The 27,969-nt window shown below is 39.3% G+C and overlaps 1 protein-coding gene across 11 annotated transcripts in view; it reads right to left on the bottom strand.

Moving 5' to 3' along the window:
- The window catches only part of PTPRM (protein tyrosine phosphatase receptor type M), a 442,185-nt gene that overhangs the window by 12,221 nt on the left and 401,995 nt on the right, over positions 1-27,969 (bottom strand). For all 11 annotated transcript variants that reach the window (XM_063396260.1, XM_063396303.1, XM_063396268.1 and 8 more), the window contains 7 exons: positions 21,595-21,692; positions 9,529-9,645; positions 5,037-5,191; positions 4,567-4,702; positions 3,850-3,999; positions 3,208-3,381; positions 335-466 (listed from right to left, as the gene is read on the bottom strand). In XM_063396260.1, coding sequence (XP_063252330.1) covers positions 335-466; positions 3,208-3,381; positions 3,850-3,999; positions 4,567-4,702; positions 5,037-5,191; positions 9,529-9,645; positions 21,595-21,692 — 962 coding nt within the window. The remainder of the gene's footprint in view (positions 1-334; positions 467-3,207; positions 3,382-3,849; positions 4,000-4,566; positions 4,703-5,036; positions 5,192-9,528; positions 9,646-21,594; positions 21,693-27,969) is intronic.

The raw sequence follows: 27,969 nt of genomic DNA, 5'->3' as shown, positions 1-27,969 counted from the left end.
CTGTTTATGATTTTGGCTACTATAGCATGTTTCAGATTTGAGTCAGAATTCTACAGCCATAATTTTTCGGTTTTAACGTTCTCTTAGAATAAATTAAAGGTGCATACACTTATGTAAGTGTATGTGTGTGTGCGCTAACATTTTGGTGAACAAGCTGCTGCTGGTCAGATTTATTCCTCTTACCCTATGAGTGTCTATCCGCAAGCTACAAATCAATGTTTTAGTGTGTAAGAATTTAATGTTGTTTTTACAAAACTGATTACATCCTAAGGCTGTTCTGAAATGCTGAGGCACCAGCACTCCTCTTTTGAACTAAGCATTTTTCTGGACTTACTTGTGCAGGATCCACATCATTCAACATAACTACTGAAGTGCAGTGATAATCTAGGACCAGTCTCCAGAAATCTTTGACAGTATTTGGTAAGGGATGCTGCGTAACTATAAAAGCTGATGGTTGCTTGTAGCTCTGCAAAGAAGTAACAAGATAATGAGAAAAATGGTGAGAGAAAAATCCATGTAGCAGAATGTCAGTCACAGCCCTGAAACTTCAGGACTGAAAGCATATTTTTTTTTTTCTGTATAATTAATATATTGTTTTCAGCTCTTTCCCGAGATCTTATATGCTTCAAATTTAATAAACTGTATTTGGGCAGGATATAATTTCTGCAGATGTTATATTTCGAAAATGTATTTCATGCCACAGGCACAGAGTAAAATCATCAGAGGTTTTTGATTCCAATGCAACTCCTACAAGATTCTGAGCAACGTGTTTGTTTTGAGCTGTTAATGGACAGATTTATCTTGGCTGTTTGCACTTAACTCTAAATTTGAATGATGCCTGTGAAAGGAAATATCTAGTTATTTTTCAGAAATATTGTTAAAATTCTGGTCTATCTGACAGCAGCGAGGATACCCAGGGGATAAATTTCAGTGCTCTTTGTTTCTTTTAGTACCAGACTATGTCACTGACTGAGCTGTTTGCTGGAACTTTTCCATTGTGGATTTCAAACCAGCATTTTCACTTATATCCTTCTGAGTGTTGAAAGCTACAGTGGCCATACTGGGGCAATTGTTGGGAGGGGGTGGCATTGCCTTCATTAAGGAGGGCAGGGAAGTCTCTACCTGAAGCATTTGCACCACTACAGAGATCCAATCAGATCAGCTACTGCAGGCAATAGTGTGATTCCTAGGGCTCTCCTGTGCAGGAGCAGGATGTGGACTTTGACTTGGCAGGTGCCAAGAGGATGGTGCTAGACTCTTTGGTGGTGCCTAGTGAAAGGACAATGGCCATAAGCTAAAACACAGAAGTTCCAACCTCAAGGCAAGGAAGAATTTCTTTACGCTGAGGGTGGCAGAGCACTGGAACAGCTGCCCAGGGAGGTTGTGGCGTCTCCCTCTCTGGAGACGTTCAACATCCACCTGGATACGTTCCTGTGTCACCTGCTCAGGGTGACTCTGCTTGGCGGAGGGGCTCAGATCATATGATCTCCAGAGGTCTCTTCCAACCCTAGAAATTATGGGAGTCGGTGATCCTTGTGTGTTCCTTCCAGCTCAGGATATTCTATGATTCTATGACTGTTCTTTCATACAGTCACGGAGGAACCACAGAAAATGATTCCACATCTGTTTTAGGTGCAAATACAGACACGCAAAACTTTGGTTCTTCATTTCAGCACATGGCAACAGCAGGTAATGATGCTACTCCTACATTAGGCAGCTGCTTTCTATCCTACTGGTCCTGCCCTGCTGCAAGTTTCATGCAGATGAGATGTCCAAAGGGGTCTCCATCAATCACTCAATGAGAAGCCTCAGAAGTTTTTTTGGGAAAACTATTCTCAAACTCATTCTGATACTGAATAACAAAAACTATGCCTGCTACCCCTTTTTCTTGAAGTGAGCTCTGAAGGCTTACATGAGGTGATTCAACAACATTTCAGCGGATTCAAGTGGAGAGGGGGAAACAATCTTGCTTGCTGGAGATTGAGTGTTTAGAGAGATGGACAAATGTCTGCTCTTGTCTGTCAGTGGAGGGATGCTGCAGAAGCCTCGCTAAGGTGCTTCAGGTGGAAGGCAACCCAAATCACCTCCTCCCTTGGCACCTTTTGCCCAGATACAGTTCTGTATGTAGCCCACTGTTTCAACAGTGAAGAAGGGAAGCAGCTTCAAAACAAGTATTAAGGCCTTGCTCTTTCTGAGCATTACTTAATTCATGGAACAGACCAGTACTGAAGTCTCCAGGAAAGAAGACAATCTAATGGCACAGCTGCAAACTGCAGATTAAGGCAGCTCTGTTCTAATGTGAAATGTGATTGACCTGCTGTGAGAAGCTAGACAGGTCACCTAAACTTCTGCTCTCAGTTTCTCTACATAGATACACACAAAGATACATTTTCCTGCATTTTCACAGGAGCTTTTTGAACTTGGGCTTATTTTAGGAAAAGGCTTAGAGAACTTGGAAGGAAAGAAATAAAAAACTGCAATAAACTGTTATTACTCTAGCTTCTCTTTTTAAAAGGCCATTTACAATGTGTTCCTTCCTTACTAACCTCTGTTTTCTTGTTGTTTATGTGTTTGACAGCTGTAATGACTATAGCTGTAAATTGTCAAAAATAGGCTATAAATATCTGCAGACTGTAAAGGCAGTTTAAGTGTCTTTTTACTGTTACTCTACTACAAGGATTAGAATTGCTGTAGATGCATTTGGAAAAAACCTCCACGCACACACGAAGAGGAACCGTTCATTCAAACAGAAATACATGGGAAGGCTGAAGTAATGGTTTGTGTACTATCTTGTGTTGACAGACAATTATTTTTTTTGTTAATTACCGTTTAAATTATAAACAAAGGGAACTGAAATATTGCTGCAAACATTATTATTCTATTTAACTGCCTCAACCTCTTAATAGGTAACTCTTGTTTTCCTAGGCCAGATGGTTAAAAATTCAAGCACTAGGGAGAAAACCAGACAGATTTAATTTATCAAAACTCCCTGAATTGCTGAGCATGGCTTCGGAACCTTGGCTGTGACATAACATATGTGTGATCCTAAATGTACTTGGGAGTTTAAAGATTTTGTGCCATGCTTCTCGGAGACAAAACAAGCTAGAAGGTTTTCAGTCTTCTTATGCTGACTCCATTTTCTAGCGCGGCTCCGTTTGGAGGGCTGCCTACTGCCTTTTTATTATTAATGATGTGGCGGAGACTTACATCCATCAGTGCAGCATTGATGTAGTTACTGCTTTCCCCATCTATCGTGATGAGGAAAGGCAGGCATCTGTCTGGAGGCAGCACATCCATACAGCGATTCTTTTCATGGTTTCGCGGCAAAAGCGCGATGCTGCAGTCTTCAACGCGCAGCGTCGGAGTCACCATATTTAAAGTCTTTCAAAGAGAGTAAACAATGCAACGGGAAAATTAACACAGCACTGAAAGCAACCCAAAATATTTAAGAATAGATCAGCTCAGCATTCAGTTTCAGCGGGAATCAATATGCAGAGAAATGAAAACACATCACAGTCAGCAGGGTTTGGAAGCAGAGAAATCCTGGAAGCATACAATTATGAAAAATAACCCCAAAGACAGCTGCACAGTAGCCTGCCTTCTGGAGAAAGGACAGTGGAAGGATTGACATACCTCCCTCGAGTAAAAAGAATATCTTACTACTACCCCACTGCATTATTTTATGATTCAGCACAACTCAGGAGAGATGAGTGACACGCTATTTTTCCCTTTTTTGCAGTCTTTCCCTCCTAGACCTGTTACAAAATTCATATGGCTATAAAAACTTCAGCAGAAGTCTTTAGTAAAGCTGAACTCTACAGCTTTTAGGCAATGTAAGCCACTACTTACCCTAAATTCCTCTTTGATCTGGCTTGAGTTTGTCTGAGGATCTAGTTTATTCATTTCATAGTAAGCAGACCTAACTTGAGAAGCTGGAATAGATGTGTCCCCACAAAGACAGGCTTCCAGGATAGCATCATGGATGAATACATACTGTTCCTGGTAAAGCAATTAAAATAGATAGTTACTGACATGGACTGCATAGACCATTAGTATTTTGGTAAATAAAACATAGCAACTAATATGGTTGCCACTTGTCTCTTCAGTTTACCAGCACTGAAGGAAGACCAACAGCAATAACCACAGTTTAAAAAATTGAATCCCATTTATTCAGAAATGAATATATAAAGATTGGCTTAATCTAACTACAAGTAGTTAGAGAAGTGCAGTAACACTCCGTAACAAAACTCAGAATGTTTCTGGTTTCCTCATTCCTCTGGGCAGTTCTCTAGGTGTTACCATGAAACTAAGCCTCAACAAGATGTACTCCAGAATGAATCCTTCCCAGAGAGGAAACATTCCTGATTTTCCTTATTTTTTAGGAAACATCGTGAACCTTCAGTGAAGCATAACTATGCACTTGTCTGGCCAGGGGTTCTTCAGGTTTGTGCGGAGATTATTTTCTTCATGTGACAGAGTAAAGTACTTTCTGGAGCGTGCCAACTCCAAAGCTCCATCTTTATGGGCTAGAAGAGCATTTTTTCTTGCAAAGCAGTATTCCAATACCTCGGTCTGCACCATGTTGACTCTCCGGGATCGAAGCTCTCTCACGCAATTGTAAATGTCTACAACGCCTTCTCGTTCTGCCATATCTAGCATGATGTCAATGACAATGAAGCATCCAGTTCTGCCAGCACCAGCACTGAAATAGAACAAGAGCACAGTTAACATGCAGCAGTGTATTGGGAATGTAAACGTTGCAAGAGTTCATCTCACAGGTACATGAGCAATTGGATGATTACTGAAATTGAGCCAGGCATTTGCAGGAGTTCAGACTCAATTTTTTTACTCTTATTTATATATTGCATATATGTTTGTTACATATATAGTACATGTATTCTAGTTTACAGTTATTTTTTGAGTAGAGCTCCAGTGACTCCAGCAACCTGTGTGTGAGGATTATACAGTAAAGGAGAAGCAAAAGTAGATCTTGAGTTTAATACAAACCACAACACAAAGATTTCTGTTTTACCTACCTGCAGTGAACAACCAGAGGCCCAGCATTTGGTGGACTCTTGGATTTGACCTGCCGTACAAATCCCAGCAGGCCCGTGGCATGGTATGGGACACCATGGTCTGGCCAGCCAGTGAAGTGGAACTGACGTATTTCCCGAATCTCATGAGCACCTCTCTGTTGAAAAGACAAGGGTTGAAATCTTCAAAAGCCTGAGCCTTGCTGAAAAGCATCCACCCCCTACTAAGACAGTCTGTACAGACTGCTGCAGAGCTTCCTCATAGCAGGAGAGCAAGTTCAAAGGTTAGGTATCAACTGGTTTCAAAGCCTTCCAACAAAATTAAGTAAGTAAGCACTAGATTGGTCAGAAACTTTTAGCAACAGGAGAAATGCTCATCTCTATATTTAAGTACTGCTGCTTTGCAAACTGTGGCCTTAGGATGCATGCCATGATCACAGAACAGGTCAGCAGCAAGGCTGAACACAGAGCACAGATGACTTTTTTTTTCCCACTGCCCTCCACAGGGGTTTTACTGCTGACTTCAGGGAACTACAGCTTCAGCATAATGTTCCTTATGTTTGCCTCTTTCATTGGTCTGAAATAAAAAGCTGAATAATAGGAAACCTTTTTGCACCTTCAGTCATAGGGACTGTGTTTGTAGCCCTCCACATGCTCACCCCTCAGGTGATTTGCCACAGTCTACATGAGGACATGGATATGGTGACACAGGTATGAATGAGAAGCTGATTGTGTAGTCACACTGCCCCATGTGACTTTGGGGAGCAGTCTGGACATTAGAATTGTGTATGCTAAGTTTTATTTTCTTACTGCTTGTATTTCCCCTTCCCTTTCTAAAAATGTAGCTGCCAGTATTTTAGTCTCATTAAAAATCCACAGACTGGAGGCCATCATACATAGCTCATAAGCAAACAGCAGAATTACGAGATATCATGTCTAGGCTGGACTAAATGTCAATAAAATTAATAACTGGTAGTTTACAGCTTTTCTTCTTAAAGATTTATTTCACGTCTTGAGCTGGTTTGCATATAAAAGGTTTTATTCTCTTTGCATAGTAAGTAATATAAGCTTCCTGATTTACTACTGTTATGCATTAGTCTGGGATTTTCAGTGGTGGAGAAATTTTGGACATGCCAGTGCTACAGGACTAGAGAGGACTTAAGTGTAGGTTGGAGTCTCTGATGCTCAGACAGCTGAGGCTGGGGGTCCGTGGAGACAGCGCATCTGCTCAGAGGAATAGCTCATCTCCCCTGGAAACTGACACAGAAAGGCAGGCAAGGGAGAGGATTAGGAGCAGATGAGGCAGAGGTGTGGACTGAGGAGATCACACCCTTGAAACAGAAATGACCTTATATCCTAAAAAACAATTTTAAAACATTGAAATACAGGAATAGACAAAACAATTTGCATTTTATGATAGTCTAGCAAACACATTCGAATACAATTTGGTCCCTGCTCTCTGGGGATTTTAGAGTGTTAGTTAACACATCTCTGCTACTGTAAGCAAGGCCTTCAACTCTGTAAATAGCTCTGCTTAGGTGAAGGTAGTGTCTCAAACACTTTTATACTGCTTGTAACAACTGCCCATGACTCTCAAAGAAACAAAGATCCCACAGAAAAAAGCAATGCTCTGACTATACAAGCTGAGGACCGAAATGAGTATCCCATACAAATCCTTCCTGCTGTATACAGCCAAGATTTTCAAAATCAATTTACAAAAACCAAACTGCCCCTCCAAATCAGTGTGCCTGGCTGCTACACAGATCAGATTGTCCTGTACATCTTCTGCCTTAGCTGTGAAAAGGCTGTCTGTCAGGCTGATTGCATTTTTGTCTGCCATTGTTAACAGCTACTTAGGGAAGATTTTGCATATAGGATACTTTTAAAATGAGTTTTCTTATTATATCTACAAAGGAATGATTTTTGTATCTAGCTTTCCTGCTGGTTTCTAAACCCAAAATAGCACACAACTGCATGAATCATAAAGCATATTCTCAGCTGGGAAAGACTATACAGCTGAAACAAACAGAAAATGGTGTACACTGCTAAACCCTAGGATGTTAAAAAATTCTACAAAAACTTATGCTGCTGCTGTATGTTACTATTCATGTATGACTTATTCATCTGAGTTAACTGTTGTGCTGTAAAGAAACTGCTCCAAAGGAACTGCTTTTTCACACAATACAAAGCATACCTAGGAAACAGTCTTTAAAATCAGACTGCACTTTTGGGTTCAATTTTCTCAGCATTATCCCCCTACTACTCAATATCCATTTCAAAAAAACCAAGCCTGAAGTAAGTGGTCAATTTACCTTCAAGCAAATCAACTTTTAAATTGTACTTTATGAGCAGGTATGAGATGTTCATCAGCAAACAGAAAGGACAGTCAGAAGGGACTAGAGGTCTTGAAGAATTTGATTCCTCTGATTTTCTGAACATCTATGAGGGAGCTGCAGGCTGCAATTAGATCTTCCTTAGACCTCTCCTCCTCATCTCTACCACAATGGATAAGGCCAGTTCTCTTAACACCACCCTTTGCAGTTCATATGTGCTAAATCTTTAATCATTCTGGATTTCAGATGCTGTCCCCAGAAGTCACCCTGTACTGACACAGGAGGTTAGGCCACCTAAGGCACAGAACTCTGCAATTTTTCTGTTGAATTTACTCAAGTTTCTGTTAGTGAAATCTGCAAATCCTTTGGAATGGAGGGTCCAGTGTTAATTGAAAGCCTCTACCTTTCAATCAATATTATCTGCATGTTTGGATAGGGAGCTCATCATGCACCTTGACTTAGGGAAGGTGAAAAGTATCAATCTCAGTACATCAAAAATATAAACTTGAGAGAATTATGGTGAAAGAGATGTACAGATTTGATGTTTCAGTACCATTGGAGAAGTTAAAAATATGGAAAATAGACTAAAAACAAATGTACTTTACTCAAACTACAGTGACACTGCTTTTAGAGGCTTACTGAAAAACTACCAACTATTAAAAAGCAGCGTCTAAAAGAAATCTTTTCAGATGGAGATTTTTAAAAAGAAATAAAATGTTTAGTGCCTTTTATCTCTATCTGTTCTAATGCACTTATTCAAGACAGTTTGGTTATGTTCAATTGTAAAATCCTCTAGGTCTTTTCTTCAGTCCCAGTTAAGAAGTGAAAAGCTAACATCAAAGCATGAGCTTAAAATTTGCAGAATAGAAATCAACCAGTGCTTCATCTACTTCAAAGTGTAGCCAACGTTTCTCATCTGTTTATTAAAAATACCTAAATGCAAGGAAACAACAGGCTTGAGTGAATTCAGTACACAGTATGTATAGTGGTAAACATGATACAATATTTCAATTCATTCAAACCACATAATTCTATCATCATTACCCTCAGGTTGCTGTTTTGATGAATTTTTAAGTAGTAGATTGAAGAATGAAACAGGAAAAACCCCTAATTCCTTTGTTACTCTGGACATATGTACAGAGACCCTCTGGGGCAGTCTTTTTGGCCGTTTCAGGTGCCTGGGTGCAGGATTCTTTGATGCTAAATATTATGTTCTTCAAACCCATTAATGAATACTATTTCATGATTAGAGAGGACCAATAAATCATGGGTACTGCAACTAAATGAAAAGAAGCTTTCTAAGCTAATTAGTTGAAAATCTACTCATGGTGATGGAGCATTACTTCGGTGTCCCATTAGGAATATCTTGTCTTACCAAGGAGGCTCTTTCTTGGGTGTTCTGCAACTGAAATGTGTCCTGATACATACAATTAAAACATTTCTGTCCTTTAATGGATGCTGAATCAAACTGCTGAATTGACACAAAGTGCGTGGTACACCTCACTGTTGAGCGACCCTGCCCGTTCTCGCTTTCAGTGAGTACCTTATTTGTTATTTGTGTGTTTTCCATAGATTGCAGCTGGGGAGCTGCAAGTTCTACAAGCTACAAAGCACCAAACAAATGCATGGCACTATTCTAACAAACAGTAATACAACACACTGATTGGAACTCTCCATGTAAGGACAGATTCCACGCGAAAAAGGAAATTGCCTTGCGAAGAACAGTAATTTGTTACAATTCTGCCTCTGCAAAGCAGGCACACCCTGGCCCAACAGACAGCTGTATTCTCCACCGCAGACTTCTGAATAATGTCGCATGCAGCCTCTGGTACAGACACAAAATGATTGTGGGGAAAGATGGGAAAGCAGCACAAATGTGTTTTTCAATTGATTGCTGGGAGGGAGGCTTCGATTTCTCCTAGGAAAGGAACATCACTTTTTTCTAACTCAGGCAGGGGCCAACAGTGATGAAAAGCATAGAACAGTTGCTGCATTTGAAGAAGCAAAACACAGATTACCATAAGAGGGCGGTAGTCGTTTACCCAAAAATACCTACAACCCAGGATGTCAGTCAAAAGATTTAACTTTGCCTTGTTGAATCTGTATGTCAGTTACTTTGGCAGATACCACTGTATTTAAGAAAACCAGATTTGGAAACTTACCTTTTCTACAGCAAATGTTCGAATCACATATTCAGCCAGCAGCTCTGTTTCTATTAGGGTAACTTTAATGTCTTTATATATCTCTGTGTCATCTGGCCAGTATTTGCAGCATTTGACCTTTAAAAGATACAGAAGAAATTAAGGTTCATTTATTTTAAAAGGTTCATATAGAATCCATTTTGGATTCTGCGCAATGATTTCTGATTTAAAGTGCAATCATGCACAAATCAGTCACATTTTCTGCATGTGGAAATGCTTAATGTTTGAGGGACATTGCCTATTCCCTTTTTAAGACAGCTTTCAGAGTTGCACATGAGCTTTGTGTTGTGCTTAGTGAAGCAAGGCAAATTTGTTAGGAGCACAAAGGATATTTATACCCTGCATAGTTCAGTTATGGTAACTGTTCATTTCCTGTGCTTTCCAAAGCAGAGTGTGCCCAGAGGGACAAATACCACCAGAAGTTTTTTCCCCAACCTCTACTTGTTGATTTGTCTTAAAAATACCTTTCTACCTCCCAAAATAAAAGTGTTTTGCAGACAGAAAGGAGACCTCATTGCAGTTCACAGCTTCCTCACAAGGGGAAGAGGAGGGGCAGCCACTGATCTCTTCTCTGTGGTGATCACTGACAGGACCGAGGGAATGGCCTGAAGCTGTGTCAGGAGATGTTTGGTTTGGGTATCAGGAAAAGGCTCTTCACCCAGAGAGTGGCTGGGCACTGGAGAGCTCCCCAGGGAAGGTGTCACAGCACCAAGCCTGACAGAATTCAAGAAGTGTTTGGACCATGCTTTCAGGCACACAGTGTGACTCTTCAGGATGGGGCTGTGCAGGGCCAAGATGATCCTTGTGGATTCTTTCTAACTCAAGATATTTATTGTAAGATTTTCTATTTTTAGAAAAACACCTGTTTTCTCAGATTAACTTTCCAAAGGAACTAAAGAGGTCAGATAGTAAAACTCAGTGCTTGAAGTCAAGAGCTGAGGTTCATGCCCAGGCTTTAAATATTATAACTCTACATGGCTTACTACTAATTCACTAGATAATGCCAAACATCATGGGTAGGATTAATTTCACTTAGCTCGACTTAAGAATTTTCTCCTCCTTCCCATTTGTGTGGACAAAGTGGTGGGCTGGGAAGCTAACACATTACTTACATCTCTCTCTTACTCTGCTTTATCATGGTAATGGCTGTGCTATCACCACTGCATCTGGCCATCATCCAGTAGTGCAGTACGTGCTAGGAGTGGCATCTGTTATACATCTGCTGCATGGAACAGTTTCTCTCCTTCTCCCACCAAAGGGAAAATTTAAAATTGGTATTTTAATACATGTAAATCTAGCTTACCTAAAAATGCACTTAAATGAGTGAGGTAAAAAACTTGAGCACTTTAAATATTCAACAGAAAGCTGATAGAAAAAAATTCACAACTGATAAGAGTATTTCTCAAAACTATTTTCACACAAAAATACTTGGATTACTACCATGTTGAATCCCAAGGAAAAGGTAAAACAGATGAACGTGCGTATAAGCATGCAGTGAAAACTGTAATGCAGGATTCAAATGATTTATTTATACAAATTCCAGGTTCAGTATAGAAAGGATTAGGTGGAGAGTCAAACCCTGTCCTGTCAAGAAGAAGCAAACACATTTCCTTAAACATTTCTTTCCAGAATGTAGCTGATAATTGTGTACCATCCTGTCTGTATGGATGGGAGATCTTGCCACATCACAGTAGTGACATTGGCTGATAAAAAGTTTGTCCAGGCAGGGTCATTAATTCTGGCCCTTTTTCTGTCTCATTAGCAGGATAAAATTCAAATCTGAATAGAACTGAGTTGAAGGGCTGGCAAAACACAGCCCCACATCAGGATCCTCTTCAGAGAAGAGTAGTCTGGTCAGAAGCCCTGGCTCCTAGCCACAAAATTATATAAGCATCCTATCAGCTTGTTCCTGCTTACGCAGCTCATGGAAAGCTCCTACAGCAGAGCTGAAGTTCAGATAGCTTCATAAGCAGGTTCTTATTTATTTTTTTGTGCTTGTCTTCAGACTAGTAACTGCATTAGTATTGGCTAAAAACATTCTTTATAGTCTTCACATTTCATCTGGTATTAAGGGTGGTTTCAAGATGACTGGCAACATCAGAGCTCCCTTCCATGGCAAGAGGCTTGGAGCTGGGACCCTGGACAGTGCTTGGCACTCCTGTAACAGGGCAAGGGTAGCAAGACTGCTCCCCCCACCATGCTCAAGAGCCAGAAAGCTGACAGGGTGCCAGAGAGGAGGAGGATTCCACCAGCCAAGGACCAAGCTGAGAGCCATTCCCAGGATCCCTAACAACAGGATCTCTGACAAATGTGTATTCATCTTAAAATGTATCTATCCACTGTACGGAATGAACAAGCATTTCAAAAGCATTAAGCATTACTGCAAGCAGTTTTGTAGTTACTGCTGCTATCTATTGTTGCATCTACTTGATATTTATTCAGGTCTTATCTTGTTCAGATATATTCCAAAAACCCTCTCATAGAAGCTAAGTGAAAAACATTGAATGCTCTTTGTTTTGTCTGTGTTAAAATAATCCAGAAAATTCACGTTGTTCAAATCCCTCAGGCCAGCAAACCGACCCTTTTACAGTCTTTGCCAGAAGCTCTTTGGAACAGGGTTTTCCCACCTATGGCTAAGATGACTTTTTGACTCTTCACGAAGAGTGCGACAGTTCACACTGCCTCTGGGCTGGAGCAACACACGGACAGCCCCTTCTCTGGAGCTGATTCTCTTTTCCTGCCTGCTCACATATCTGTTCCATAGGTGGAACCTGAACCACATGGAGAGGGCCAGTGCACGCAGGAAGGGAGCAGCTGCAGCCGTGATCCCAGGCACAGCACTGCTCATCAGCACTCTTCAGTCTCTATGTTGCTAACTTTGGCCTTGTTTCTTTCTGATGGGTGCCTACCATCCTTGAAACAGCTCTAGTTTAGCAAAATAAACAATCGGAGGGGGGAAGGGGCAAAGCAACCTTGGCTGAATTAAACTGCTCCTTCCTTGAAGAAAAACATGCCTGTTTCTAACTTGGTAACTTCAGACTGTCTGGATTATGGCTAAGAACTAGGGACAATTTGGAAAGACCAATTTAGAAGAGCACCATCCCCGTGTTTTTATGCCTCAACTGCTGGATATGATTCCACTCTTTTTTAAACCTTATTTAAGATGATACAGTGGAATAATTAGGGAAGCATTGGGAGATGTTGCACAGAAGTTATAGCCTTTTGTGCCTCATGCAGCTTGGGCCCGCCAGGGATTTCTTACTCTGCTGCACACGGGATTTTGGGCACGGAGCAGACTGGAGCTGAGCAGAAGGATCCATGACAACACAATTTCCTGAAAACTCTCCCAAGTGGAATAGGGGAGGTAAAAGCCATGGGAACCATGCCAGAATTCAGTCAGAGCCACAGACCAACTGATGATTCACTCTCTAACAGAGGAAAAAAGACCCAAACCCAACTTTATTTTAATTCAGGCTTTTCTCCTACTTTTGGCTCTTGTTCTGCAATGCTCTGCACGTGCTGAGCTCTGGACCCGAGAACTTCATGGACACCTGGCGAACTATAAGTCAAGTAAATGCTTAAAGATCCATCTCCCATCTCCTCTAGGACCACCCGGATAAATGCAAAGGTGTCTTAAAGACAGAAGTAGATAAACTAGTGTAAATCAAAATCACATTTATAAATGCTGTTTGGATCAAGGCCTTTATTTGTACAAGAAAAGACAATTGCAACAAAATAGAATATGGTTTTACTCATTAAATATGAGAAACACTGCTGGTAGCATATGTTCATTTTTTCTTTTTAGCACGGCTTTAGCCACATAACTTGACTAATCTTTTCCATTTTATAAACATTTGGTACGTGTTTTATAAAAAGCCTTACTAACAGAAGGTTTAACTAAATAATTGATACATGATTCCAAAACTGAATATTAAATGCACTAGATCTCTTTTTTTCCACACAGTTGCTACCATAACAGTAAATATCGTCCTCAAAGCAGAAAACATAATTTTGAAATCTCATCTGAGCAGAATTATAATTGAGAGTTTGTTCACATATACCCCACATTTATATCCTACCAGCATGCCAAAAAATACAGATGTTCATCACAAGATGAGATAAAAGGATGATTGCCAGAGACATAATGAAAATGCTCTGGTTTAATCTATTCATCCCAAGGTACACTGTCCAATTGTCTCAAACATGTTTATTTTACTAATAATTTTAGAAATTTGGAGAAGAGAATTATGTACTTCCTCTCTCTAATTCCATCCCCCAGTAAAATAGTCTAAAGTGTGAAACTTAGAATTAAAAATGAAGGTGGAAAGTTGTTGTTAATAGTTCTAAACATAACAAATAATGTAGCCTGTGCATGGCTAATGAACACAAACTGTGACTTCCGAAGGTGTATATTTAACCATTTGGCAATGTGACACATGTAGCTAAAGGCCGTAGGAAAGTCAGGACAGTAATTCATTTACCTAGAATTTTGGAATAGGAGTAATATTACGGACTTAATATGTGAGCTGGCTGTGAAATACACTTTGCAGTCCATACAGAATAGTTTAAATAACACTGATTATTCAAAGTTTCCAATTTCCTTTGATTCTGAAATATTCTTAGCAATAGGGTGATATAACTGACTATGCCCTGCATGGATTGTCATTAGTGAAGAGCAGTATTATACATTCTAATTTAAAATTAATCCTGAACTAAGTAATGATGATAAGTCAGACATAAATTTTGAAGTGAAACCTCTTGGCTATAAAATGAAATAGCCTACTGTGCTCACTGGTAAAAATTTTAACATATTTTAAGATATAACTTGGATAACAGATACTTTTATTTGGCTGACTTGAGCTAAAATAAGTATTTTTATTTAAATACTTCTCAAACAAAAAAAATGTATTACAATATAAGAACATTTTATATGTTATAAAACAACCTTTGACAAGAGATAAAACCCAGTCTTCCTTTTTTCGTTTTCTTCTGTTTGCTTTTGAGCAGGTCTATTATTAGTTTTGTACCTCATTCTACAGTTTTCTAGAAGAGGTGTGGAAGACTATTGAAAAATACAGTATTTGAGATACTGTTTAGCATCAACAGATGAATGGGTCTCTGTGAAGTCAGTCAGAAGTCTTTATATTGTTCACAGCTGCCAGGGTGGGGAGAGATGTCTCCATAAATTTTACTAGCTCAGTCTAACTTCTTCCCGGCACGACTCAGAGCTGACATAATTCTCCACCTTCTGCTGCCCTAAGTTGCCCCAATATTGCAGCCCTAAGTTGCCTGGTGGGTGTACTTTCACTCAGTTTCTGCCCAGAAAAGCTGGCTTTCTGGACATGTCCAGCAGCAGCCATAAATGAAGGCTTTCCACCTGACAAAATGAGTGTGATCCCTTTGTTCATTAGACTCAGATATTCTGTTAGCCTGCCATCAACCTGGCAGAGTGGGTTAGATGAAATTAATGAGACAGGCCAAACCCATGTTGTGGCCTCCCTTTGACCATAAAGAAGATTTGGTCTAGAAGAGTTGCTTTAGGGTAAGGCAACCCAAGGTAAAGTTAATTATTAACAATGCCTCCATTATTAATACCAACAGGAATACAATGTCTCTGTTTCATTGCTTATGTTTAGGCAATTTTGTGCACCTCAGTACAGCCCTGGAAGAAGAAAGGTTGAGCACAGAACACATGAGAAGAGTGGTCCCATGCCAAGATGAAGGATGGTTAGCTCAAAGCCTGTCTTAATTCCTGACACAACTGTGAAATCATGGGCCTATTTCTCAGATCCTGTGCTCCAAGGACCTGATGTGCCTGCATCGAGCAGCACAGCCTGTGCTCTGAACCATGCTTCCATTCCAAGAGCAAAATCATGCCATTAGCTGGCTACAGAGCACCACCTACTTAGTGGATTGCCTTCTGGCTCTAAAAGCTGATCATCTGATGTTAGCTTAGACAGCTCTACACGTTACTCTACTGGGTGAAGTAAAACTGTGTCAGTGCCTCCAGGATACTTCTCCCTTCACAGAGAGACTGAGAGATATTTTCAAGAGACTGCTGAGGTGAGAAGATTTGCAGTTGTGAAGCTATTTTGCTAGCCCTGACATTTCAAGTAAGAACCTGAAGCCCTCCCTCTTGGCAAACTGCACCTAAAGTTGCATCCTAACCTTGGTGGCACTTCAGTTAGTCCAGCAAAGGGGTCGGTGCATTTGTGTATCCTTAAACCTCTTTTGTTCGTTTCTCAAAGTGAATTATCTCAATTGGATTAGTAAGCATTAAGATATTAATCTGTGTTGATTAACATTCTTTGAAACATAGCTTTTACTGGAGATGAGAATACAACAAAACACTGAGAGCTGAACCCATGTCTGCTCTGAGTGACATGGGACAGTGCTGAATGTCTCTAGCTTGATGTTCTGCTTCATGATGCTAACATTGCTAACCTGGGGACATCTTTTTTAAAAAATTGCAAAGAGTCCTTCCTTCTCTTCCCTGAAGAACAACAAACTAATTTTTCCTTAAGGGGTCCTCCCCTACTACGTATAATGCAGTAATGTAAGCTTGTTATTTCTGGCTAAAAATCTAGAAAGATGAAATCTATTTTAATGACTAGAATGGTTCACCGACTTGAGAGATTAACAATAGTTATAAATTTTGATTAGGTTTCTGTTTTTCTCATTGATATTCTGTAAAAGTATAAACTGTCCTCTACTCAATATGAGATACTGGAATTACAGCAAAAGAGTAACAACAGAATATAATACCTTGTGCTTACGTACCATAAGCACAAGTCCCATTTTTGGGGGGTAAACAAGATCAGGAAAAAAATTCAGTGGATGGGGAAGGATACTATTTATGTATTTCAGAATTTGGGACTAGAATTATCTTGAGGAAGCAAATGGATTCATATAACAACCTTTCCTCTCTTATTTATAAAATGTGGTTTCTTTCTTTCAGTAGAAAAGTTAAAATGAAACCTTAGTCACCAGTATGCATACAAACTCTTTGGCACACCTCCTAAGGAGCATTAACACTAGTATCCTGAATTAATTCCAGTGCAGGTAATTTGGCTTATTACATTTAGAGGCAGTTTCAATTAGACAGAGTGTTCTTCCATTTATACTAAATAGAAACGTGCTGTTTGTGAGACATGCTGAAGAGTCACTGTGTTTCACCTCTGCAAGATCACAGGACTGGGTGATCTGAATCTCAAATACTATTTGAGTTTACCTTTGCTTATTAGATGGATCTTCTGCATGGAAGATTCTCAAAATTTATAAAATGTATAAGCACAAACTTCATAATAGCTTTGTGATAAATTCCATTTTCATTCTAAGTGTAGTTGCTAAGTCCATTGGAAGTTTCACATAGTTTTTATGTTGCCGAAATTTCCCATAAGGATTTTGATTTTTACTTTTAATCTGTTTCCTGTAAGAAGTCTTTGGACAGGGTTTTATTTAGTGGTTTTTCTTGGATGTCTAATCTCTGTCGGTAACACAAATTATCGAGTAGATCTGAAGAAGATCTGGTTCATCATAAAGACTTTAGGGTATTATTTGTTAAGGAAACATATTTGAATCTGTTTAAGAAATGTCTCTGGAATACTGACCAGTGCTGCGCATCCTGAGAACCCAAAGACACGAACATACGACTGTTTAGGGCTGTGCCCACACAGGCTTCCTAAGAAGAACAACCCTCTTCTGACACCATTTATCTTACAACAAGTAACGCTTTCTACAGCAAGCCAGCATCGAGGCGATATTCAGAATACTACTGTATGGATCTCCTTGCTGTCATGTGGAACCCAATACTCTTACGCATGAAAAGTTGAACTTCTCCTATTTTTGCAGAGAAGTGCCATATATATAACATGTCAAGCACAGGTCCAGGAAAACAAGCCAAGAAAAGTTAAACTACTACTGTAGTCTTCCTTTTCCCCTGTGCAAATACAGCCCTTCTGGCACTTGGGAGGGTAATGTCACCTAGGAAGAGTGTGAAATGACTCTCAGGAAGGTACACCACTCCTGGAGGGGTAAGTTGGTAGGCACAGGCACTTTGGGTAGCACAAAGGTGTGGGCACAGGCATAGGGGCTATTTACCAGTTCGTGGCTGACCTTCATTCCCCTTTGTGTTACATCTATTCTGTTGTAGTCAACCTTGCTTCCTTTCACAAAAAGGGTCTTTTGTGTGCTTATTAACACTATTAGCACTGGCTGTTTTCTAATTCCGAATAATAATTGAGAAACTCTAATTACTGTAATTACTATGCTCCTGGGGTGAGGTTTTATTTTTTATTAGTATTTATAGTGATTTTGTTTGTGAATACTTTGTTATATTAAAAGCATGATAGACAATTTTAAGTCCTTGCAGTGCATTTATTTATAACCACCTCCACTGAATTTTGCCAGTGCATTTCAGCATTTATTAGCAGTTATTACTGAATTTCTTCTGCCTAAAGCAAGTGGGAGAAAAAGCGACTGCTGAAAAATGACAAATGTGACACGCCAAGTTTGATTCTGCCAACTAAGTATTAGTACCAACCCAACAAGAGCAAGATGGAGGTGACAGCTAGATGCCACAATTGAATATATTCTGAATCTTCCCACCATGCCTCTTCAAGGAAGACAGAAATGTGTCAATGTGTGCAAACACTGAAACAAATCAAGAACAACCTGAGACTTTGACTGGTACATAAACACCTTGATCCTGTTCCCATTGCTTTTCCGGATCTTTTGGAATTTGCCCTCCAGAGTGGTCTCTTGGAATAAGCAAGATGTTCTTCTGTGTCTATTTTGTCATACTGTCATTCTGTGTCAGCTTGTTGTCATACTGATGTCATTATATGAATCTTGATTCTCATTTATGCTTTGTATCCATTAGTATGTGGCTTGGAAAATTCTGATTCTTGGATCATTACCATTAATTATTTGCATTTTATTTTGTGAACTTCATTGTGAGTGAGAAGTTATTGATCCCAGCAGGAAGAAGACAGAGACCTATTTTCAAGGTTGCTTCAAGGGCTGCTTATTTGTTTATGGTTTTTTTTGGTAAAAATTGTTATGTCAACCTAGGCCAACCTTAACTAAGAGCCACTTCATCATCCTTTATCAAAGAACTATTCATGCAACTCAGCAGTGCTTTTTCTAAATGACTGTGAGACCTCATTTAGATTTTTAATAAACAGTCACATTCTAATGAGGTCTTCATAAAACTGACTAAATATGTTTAGAAATCATTAGCTTAAATTATCAGTACAAAAGTCTCCTTAGGGAGCCCTGCAGATTTTGTGATAAGACTTCTGGCAGATGGATTAGTGTAACAGTGCAAGCTAGTTCTGAATTTCCACACAAGCAGTGTAGATGTGAGTGACTGGGTAACAGGCTACTAGATAAAGAGCTAAATGTCCCTTAGGTGGGTTCATTAAAGAGAGAAAACAATCAAAACACATTTCGGTGCCATTTAAATACCAGGTGCACAGCAGTCTGCAGGTGCCAGAAACACTGACAAGGGTCCCTCGCTGGAACACACAAGAGCTTAAAGGGAGGTGTGGTTCTGACAAGTGTGCCTCAGATAATGACAGATATTGGCAGATGTACCCGGACCTGCTGGAGGGTGATGCAGGGACTGAGTCATTTGCAGCAGGTGCCTGCATTAGGGACAGCCTCATGGTGATTCCTCCAGCAGCAATTAAAACAGTCCTGATGCATAATGCTCCAGGGCAAGAAGCAAGTTCCTAGCACCGATTTAATGACTATCCAGCCAGTCCTGGTAAACAAATACATATACGCCTCCTCAATGATTAATTCATGAAGGCCATACACTGTGTGGCAAACATGTTAAATTTTGAAAATTCCTGTTTCCTGAAAATGCAAAAGAGTTTTGCTCCTTGGTTTACAATAAGTCAACACGGTTAAAAAAGTAAAAATAAGAAACCCCTTTAAATCTCATACTAGTGACAGCAACAGAAATAGAAAACCTCAAGTTTGGGAAGGTTATTAAGTTTGCCCTACAGGAATGCCAGCAAAAGTCCATTAAAATCATTACTACTCAAGGTGGCACAGAGCTTGTGTTAGGGGTTGTGGGACAGATGGTGTGTTCGTAATTTGCCTCCTTGTTGCTGATGATTCCAGCTCTGAGAGTGGCACAAAAACACCAATGGAGGAGTGAGTGCATTGTTCTGTGGCTCATACGATTTTATTTCCATTAAAAGCTCATTTCCATTTCTGCTCTCTGATCTCACCTATGCTGGCCTCCAGAGAAAGTGAGAACAAAGTCGTTTCTCCCACTGCCAGAAACAACAAAGCTGCAGATCTGTATCCCACTAGGACTCTTGCGCCCTGAAGAAATCTCCACAGTGGCACAAACCGTTCCTTGCTGCTGTGGGAATGTGCTGTGCACCTAAACGCTGTGAGCAGAGGCTGCCAGCACTGGCACCAAGACTGGTGTCTCCCTTGCTGACATCCAACAGTTCATTCTAATTGGTGCCTCCAAATACTGACTTTAGGAAAACAGTATGTGGTTTCATGCAGAATGCTGTTTTTGCTCTCAGGCTTGTTTATTCATACCCTGAAAACATCCCTTTTTAAGCTGTTCACTTGGGAACTTATGAATGTGTATAAAGCTTTAACAAAGAGGTTTGCTGGAGAGCTTGCTATTCTTACAAATCCGTCCGTTTTGAACTGATACGTGACCATCCAGCTATTTCTACCTTCTTCCTCACTCAAGGGACTGCATTTTTAAAGTGGCGTCCACGATCCCTCTTTGTCTCTGCAATTAGTCGTACATGTGTTCCTGCAGCAGGTGTTAATTGCAGTCACAATCCCCATCTTTTTTACATCTAAAAATAATACTGGCACCTGATCTGTTAGCAGGCTTGAGCACACAGATATCTAAATGTTAGGATTTATATTATCAGTTCACAAAGGACATATGGAAGAACAAACTAAGATTGTAAAACGGGACTTGCTCAAAAGGACTTTAACTCATACCACATAAATAGTGCTCTCTCCTAATGCAAATGCCACAGGGCAGAAGGGGTATCAGATACTCCACCAGTGTGAAATTAAAAACATCTCTTAAAACCGTGCTGCTCAAACCAAGATGCGTGCACTTGACTTCTTGTTTTAACACTTTGATTTACAATAATTGCAGTAGTTCCCACAAAAGCAGTGGGATTTCTTTTTATGTCGAATGAAAGCTATATGCCAAATTCCCAAGCAAATTTTCTTGAAAAAACATCCCAGATAAGAACTAAGACAGCAGTGCACAGACAAAGCAGTAAATGAAGACTCACTTATTGCCAGTTGTGTGAAACAAAGAAAAAGGTTCCATTCAATATTTGTTGAAAACAGAATTAGCCATAAAGACTAGAGTTGGAGGCCTACTTTAGAAGAGAAGCAAGAAGCAAAGAAAGAGTAGCACACAGCATCAGTCAGGTAACTCAAGCTTTCCTTTACTAGCCAGCTCCTGAATATGACCTCCTGATCAAAGAACAGTGCACAAATGTGTAAAACAAAATTTTTCTATTTTAGTCCAGAGGGCTTTCAGGAAGGAAAGCCCAAAAAAACCAGATGAATATAGACAAATATACCAAGAAGCAATTTCATAGTTTGACTACTCTTCTCAGACATCTGTTTTGGAATGACTCCCCCTCAGCCTTCCTTAAAAAAATATAAAGAGATTATTCCATATCTTGTCCTGCAACTAATGTACTGATTTTTTTTTCAGAGAAATGGTATACCTGAGATATGCACAAACATATGACATTTCCCCTCTTTGTCAGTCTTTGCAGACTCTGCTGTACAGAATGCAGCTTTATCAGTTACTTTTTCATTGTGCTAATATTATCAAAGCCAAGCATCCAAGGCATGTTTAAAAATAATTGATAATGAACCTCTCAGCACAGACAGTCATACATATTTTATATGCTATACTTAGTACGTAAGAAGGTTGTTGGTCTGTTATTTAATTGCAAAAAGCAAACATGTTGGACGTCTTTCATCTTTTTAAGTACAAAAACCACTTACCCTTCCCACTTCTACGAGATTAGTAACCATGATTATGCTGGCTGTGTTTTCATGCCATACCATTCTCCAGAAGTCATATATTGTCTCCTGCATTGGTCCTGAAACAATAAATCAAATGAAAGGTTACTATCTGGAAGTCTCATGATTGGAAGCTTGTCTCTGGGGAACTTTGTGAAACCGTGACTGTACACATATATTCGTACCACTATCATCATATTTTTCATTTAGGGTCGGTCAATTTCTTTTCTGTCATCCTACCTATCTGCATTTAAGTATTTTTCTCCTGAAATAGTGTTCTGAACTAACTTTCTCCAGCTCTTAGGTATTTATCTCCATAATACCCAGAAGTGAAATTATAAAAAATGGATAACATCACTCTTTCTTTTAGCAATTGGATGATAACCTAGGGAAGGTGTATTTGGAATGAAATGAGCCTCAATGGACTATGTGGCCTTTCCTGGTTTCTAATATTTTTCTTAGTATACACTATCCATCAAATTAGCCCAGCTCCTAAATTGTAGTTCCTGAAGTGAGACAGAAGTTATGTTTTTTTTGCTGCCGTGTATCACTTTGCTAAACAGTGGGGAAAGCAGCAAAGAAACCTGATGTGCCACGGCAGCAGGTCCTCTGCAGTGCTTTCCCCTGCCTGTGTGCTTCTGTTCATGAACATACAGGGCTTCCTCCTCCAGCATCGTGCCGAAGCTGGGTAGCAGCTCACAGGAAATGCTACAGGAATGTAAAATGCTGAGAAAAAAAGCACATCTCTTTGTGTGCACCTGGTACTGTCTGTAGCCTACATGTCTTACCCGTAGTGCTCGGTGTGCCACCCCAATTTTAAACCAGTGCTTTAAAATCACTGAGCCAATAAGAGTAAACAATATAAACTATAAGCTTAACACCCATACTGAATCCATTACTGAACCGTCACATTGCAGTAAACAATTAGGGGCTTATTTAGAGGAATGACTTAAATCAGCTAATTGGAGAACAAATGGATAATGCATTGGCCTAATGTTCCTCTAGTGAAGAAGCCAACACTCTTCAAGCATTCTCAAACCATACGGATTGACAGATTGATACACTGACAGATTTGGGCAGTTTGGCACCCGTGTTGTGTACTTTGAGCTCCCATTGAAAATAAAATCTTCACTCTGAAATCAAGTATTTAGTGGAAAATGTAATAATATATTATTATTATATTGTCATGGCAGAAGGCTTGGATCAGATGGTGTTTAAAGATCCCTTCCATCCCAAACCATTTTGTGACTTTATGACTCTATGTATCATAGGCAAGCCAAAACCAACTCACTAGGCAAGTAAAATGACAGTTATGACGTAACTTAGATTTCAAATTTAAGAAAAAGGTAACAGACTAAAACTCTTGAATTTTTAAAAAACTGTATTTATTTGCAGCAACTCAAAAATATAATTTTTCCACCTGTAATTTGCACAGATCATTTAAAGGAGCTATGCATTCTCCTCCTTATTTTATTTGTCTTCAAAAATGATGCATTTATTATGAATTTCATAGATCTCCTTATAGTTTTCATTTCCTTATAGGTTTCCTTGAATTGCTTTTGTTGTTCATGTAACAGGAGAAAAAGACACTTAAAACAACAGGAAGCTATGACTATTAGAACACAAGAAATGTCAGAGGGTCTTAAGAGTAGAACTAATGGCAGAATCCAAAACTACAATTTCTGAAATTACAAAATTCAAAATGATGTTATGGCTGCAGAACTGAACTGAACTTTTCTTCTTTTAGTTAACAGCACAGAATAGGTGATACTTTTGTGAGATTTCATTCTGAACTACAGTATGAGTTTAATCGCTCTCCATCATATGGAAATTTACAGCAAGTATTTTACTTCTAGCTAAGTGTCCTGGATATGTAATGCAGTCATGGTCCAAGTGCAATTTTGAATGTCACAGCAATATAATTAGTATATATTATTGTGAAAATTTACCTTGTTTGTGTTTTAATATTCTAGGACTCTATGTAGCTTTCTTTGGCAATTAAAGTCATGACAGCACTGGAAAGGTTTTTTGTCAGCCTCTCTGACCAATTATAAGGAGAGTATTCCACTGTAGGAAAATACTATCTCTGTATAGCTTTTTCTTTCCTCTCAAACCTGAAACAAATATTCAGCTGAATTACTACTGCTATTATCTTTCAAGGAGCATAGCTAAAAGTAGGATTAGGGAAAGGTGGTTTTCCACAGAGTAGTGTCCTGGAAAAAGGCTGCAAGTTCATGACACATTATTAACACTATATTTATCAAGGACAGAAAAATAACAACACTATTGCTTCAAGAGTCCTGGTTTAATGGAGAAAATCTAGATGGCTCCCCTGTATTCTGTCTTCATAGGACAGTGTGATGTTTCAATAAATTTAATCTGAGTATATTTTTGGTAATGCTGCAGGAAAGGTAAGAAAAGATCTTCCGTCTACACAGAAGATCCCCTTGCAAGAAGCCAGAATCTTTGAGAAACTATGGGGCAATGTAGCAGTTTCTTTTTGTATTAATTCAGTTTTCTTTCCCACAGATTCACTTGAGATACAAGACAGTTGGGCCCTACATTGTAACAGTAATTTCTTTTTGACAGCTCTGGGATAACCTGCAACAATTTAATCCTAATTTCTTCCCCCCCACCCCCAATAGAAGGCATAATTTGTGTCGTAATTTAAGATTCCTACATTTCAAATCCAGAAATCACAAATTACAACTGGGAAGAGATCCTAACCACTAATTTATTCATGTAGATTTTGAATTTGTCATTCTCCATAAAGAAAAGAAATAAGTTCTTATAGTAAATGATAAGAAAAATAAATCTTTACAAAATGTAATGGGTTTTTTGCAGGCCAGATAAAGAGCTGAGCTATGATTCTAAGTGTACTTCTAGAAGAGATGTCCTATTCTGCAGTGCAGAGTATGCTCTTGTCAATCTTACTGTCCTAATAAGACAATCATAATTAAACGTGCTTGACACGATTTCCTGCTCTCCTTTCATATTCTCACATGTTTTCTTGCTTTTCGGGTCCAATTCTTACATGCAGCCTCCAAACTTCTTTCACGTTCAGGACACCATATAAAAGCCACACCCCAAAACTTTAAATTCTCAGAAGGCAATTCTTCTATATTCCATTTTTATTTTCTTCTTGACATTTTAGAAAGTATTTTCTGACATATGAATAAATTATTACTTGTCTCCAGCGAGAATTGAAAAGCTTTAGAGGTTAGGTAGGGTTGTGGGATTTGTTGTCGTGTAGAAATGAACAATTTGATTCCAGAGACTCGTGGTAGGGTGAGAAAGAGCCTATAATTGTTCTAAGCATCCGCTTAACAGATGTGTGCACAATAGGCAGAAAGGTTATTCTCAGCAGTTGCCCCCTTGCAGGAGGAGAAGGTCTGAAGAGAAGGCACTGTGCTACCTGAGAGAAAGCCTGCGGCACACCCCATTAGCTCCTCAATACAGTACTTGGTATCAAAGATCTCTGCTGTGAAAAAAAAGAGATCAGCAGCATACTGCAACCAGAAGATGAAAAGCAAAGGACAATAAGAAAAAGAAATCAACCCTCCAAACCCCTAGCTAATTTAATGCATTATTGAAAAAACTCAACAGAAACGATTGGTTGTATATATTACAACTATTAACAGTAGTTAGTTGCTGCTCTGGGAACAAAATCATATTAGGAAATGGAGCATCACACAGCTTTTATGAATGGTTTAGACTCTTTAAAACTGCTTTTGTAACCAGAGTTTTCTAGCGCCTCTATTTCTGCTTCCTACTTTGAGACCCACTTCTAGTAACTGGTATTGCTACTGGGGTATGCGATCAATTTGAATGTGATGAACTGGTCCAGAATGTAGGAAAAAGTGCTCAGATGTAGGTAATAAATGAAGAAATAAGTAAAGCCTGAATTCTGAAGCATACATAGCACTTATTCACACAAGACTTTTAAATCTATGGGTAATTTTTCAATTTCTAGAAAAGTAAGCAGCTTAGACAAGGAACAAACTGCTTCTAAAATATTTTTCTAGCATAGAATGTCAAATCCACAAGCCAACATTTGGTCCACCTGAGACCAAGTTCAATGATAGATATTAAAGCTAGAAATGTGCAGAAAATGAACAGATACCCTAAAGCTCCAAAAGCTCCCCAGGGACAGCGCATGGGCAGTGGCAGCCATAAATACGTGCTGAAAGGGGTAGGGAACTGACAGGATCCAAGATTTATACCTGCAGCAGCTAAATTCCATCTTGAAAAGAGAGCAGAAATACTCCTTGCAGTGAGGAGACGCAACCACACTGCATGAGGAGGTGATTATAAAATGATCCCTTCACCTACTGGTTACTGCAGTTTCTGGTAGCAATGATAACTGCCTTCACTTTTTATTGAAGCAAAAACCCGCTGCTTGCTGCTGTGACTGCCTACAGCTTGACTACTGAAAGACACTTAGCTGATAGGCTTACTTAGAGGGAGCTGCATTTTAGTCCTCGTTCTTTTATGATGTATGTTTCCTACAAAATGAACTTGAGATACAGTGAGTGTTTTCTTATGGAGAGATATGGCTGCCGGCAACAAAAGTAACAACAAAAGCCCCAAAGCAATGATTCCCTTTGCAACTACAGTGTCAAAAACCCTCAAACTGATTATGTAGCAGAAATTGTCTAAAATACACTCAAAAGCATAAAACCAGAGGGGAATAAAATTTTGGGAGAAATCTACTACAAGGTAGTAGATTAAAAAATTCAAGAACTCTTGTTTTCCTAATAAACCTTTGGGGACGGATTTAGCTGTTAGGATAATTTATTTCACAGGAGGAAGCAAAATTTCAAATTTGCACTGCCTGTCCAGAGATCTGACAATCCATAAGAACATGTTATTTGCTCTTTTAACCATGCTAGAATTTGAAGGTAAATACCCCTTTAGAAAAAGGTATGTAATGAACTGCAGCTAATTGTCACTTTACCCTATAAATGTCACTGACTGCAGGCAAGGGAACATCTCCTGTAACCAGAACACTTTTTTTCCCTACTCAATGAGGCAATGTGCCCAAAATTTTACCAACAGGAATCTGCAGGTGCATCATTATGTGGCCAAGTTTTCATGACTGTTCAGTTCTGTTAGTCTCCCAATTTCCTCATGGGAAGCTCTTCACTGGTCAGCAGCTCTGCAAATCTGGACACCTCCTTAGGTGACCAGGTGTAGGCTAAGGACTCTTAAGATTGAATCCTACTTTTTCAGAAAGTAACCTGTCTTCATCTTTCTATCTAAAATAGTCAGCTTACTATAAAGAAAAGGTACAGATCCCAGTTGTGCTGACTTAGCCAACTTGCAAGATGAACTGCTGGTTCAGTATTTTTTATAATTCCATGGCCACACAGCAGTACAGCTGTTGCTGAATTCACCTTCCCAAATGAGCTGGTTTCTGAATGGAAGGTACTTTGAAGATCTGCTCAGCTGCTGATAATCTGATTTGTCAGGAGCAGTCTCCACCATGCTTGTTGAATAGCTATGGTAGCATGTGTTGAACTTTCAGTCATGCTTCCAGGAGCTCTTAAGGATTTAATGCCTCCATGAAGTCCAGAACAAAACTCTGCTACAAAAACTTCAAAACCTCAGGCCAAGATTATGCAGTCTTTTCTCTCTGAAAATAGGTTTAGACATTTGTTTTCTACTGTAACATATACTCTTAACTTCAAAGGTTTGCACAAGAGCATTTTCATAGGCACAGTATGTGTGTTCCTATTATATGAACAATTTTGATAAATGAGATAAAGCTGAAGTCAAGCTACCACAACACCATATGGGCCCACTGCTCATCACTAGCTATTAAAATGCATACAGATCAGTCTTTTGTGGTTTTAGGTCTCAAGAAAATAATGATGAAAGAGAATCAGGTCACATAATCTGGAAGTCTTCTAAAAGCTTTAACAAAGTTCCTCCCAAGTCTGTTCCAGAAACCAAAACAGCATTGAAGGTAAACGGTGCCCCACTGTCATCCACCTGTTCACTTTCACTGAAGTCTCCTCCAGGCCCATCACTGTAACAATTAGCACACTAAAAAGCAACAGACATTTGTTCTGGGAAAACTTGGCCATTAATGCTTCCATGTTATTTATTAATTGCTAGTTTCTAGCTGTCATACACATTTTATGCACTAAAGAATCTCAATGAAATAAATAAACCCCCTGTAATGAGCTGAAAAACCCCATGTTTTTGCTTTATCCCTTTATTTCATTTGAATTTGTATTTAATTCCAATGTTGAGTGTGATGACATTTGAAAAGCACTTTCTCACTTTAGCCTTACAAGTATTAATTATTACATAATCTTCAACAGGGCTATATTGTAATTATACAGCTATGCT

This window comes from Prinia subflava, chromosome 1 (assembly GCF_021018805.1).
Source record: "Prinia subflava isolate CZ2003 ecotype Zambia chromosome 1, Cam_Psub_1.2, whole genome shotgun sequence".
Lineage (NCBI taxonomy): Eukaryota > Metazoa > Chordata > Aves > Passeriformes > Cisticolidae > Prinia > Prinia subflava.
Note: the sequence above shows the minus strand (reverse complement) of the source record. Positions and strands in the feature narration are given on the sequence as shown.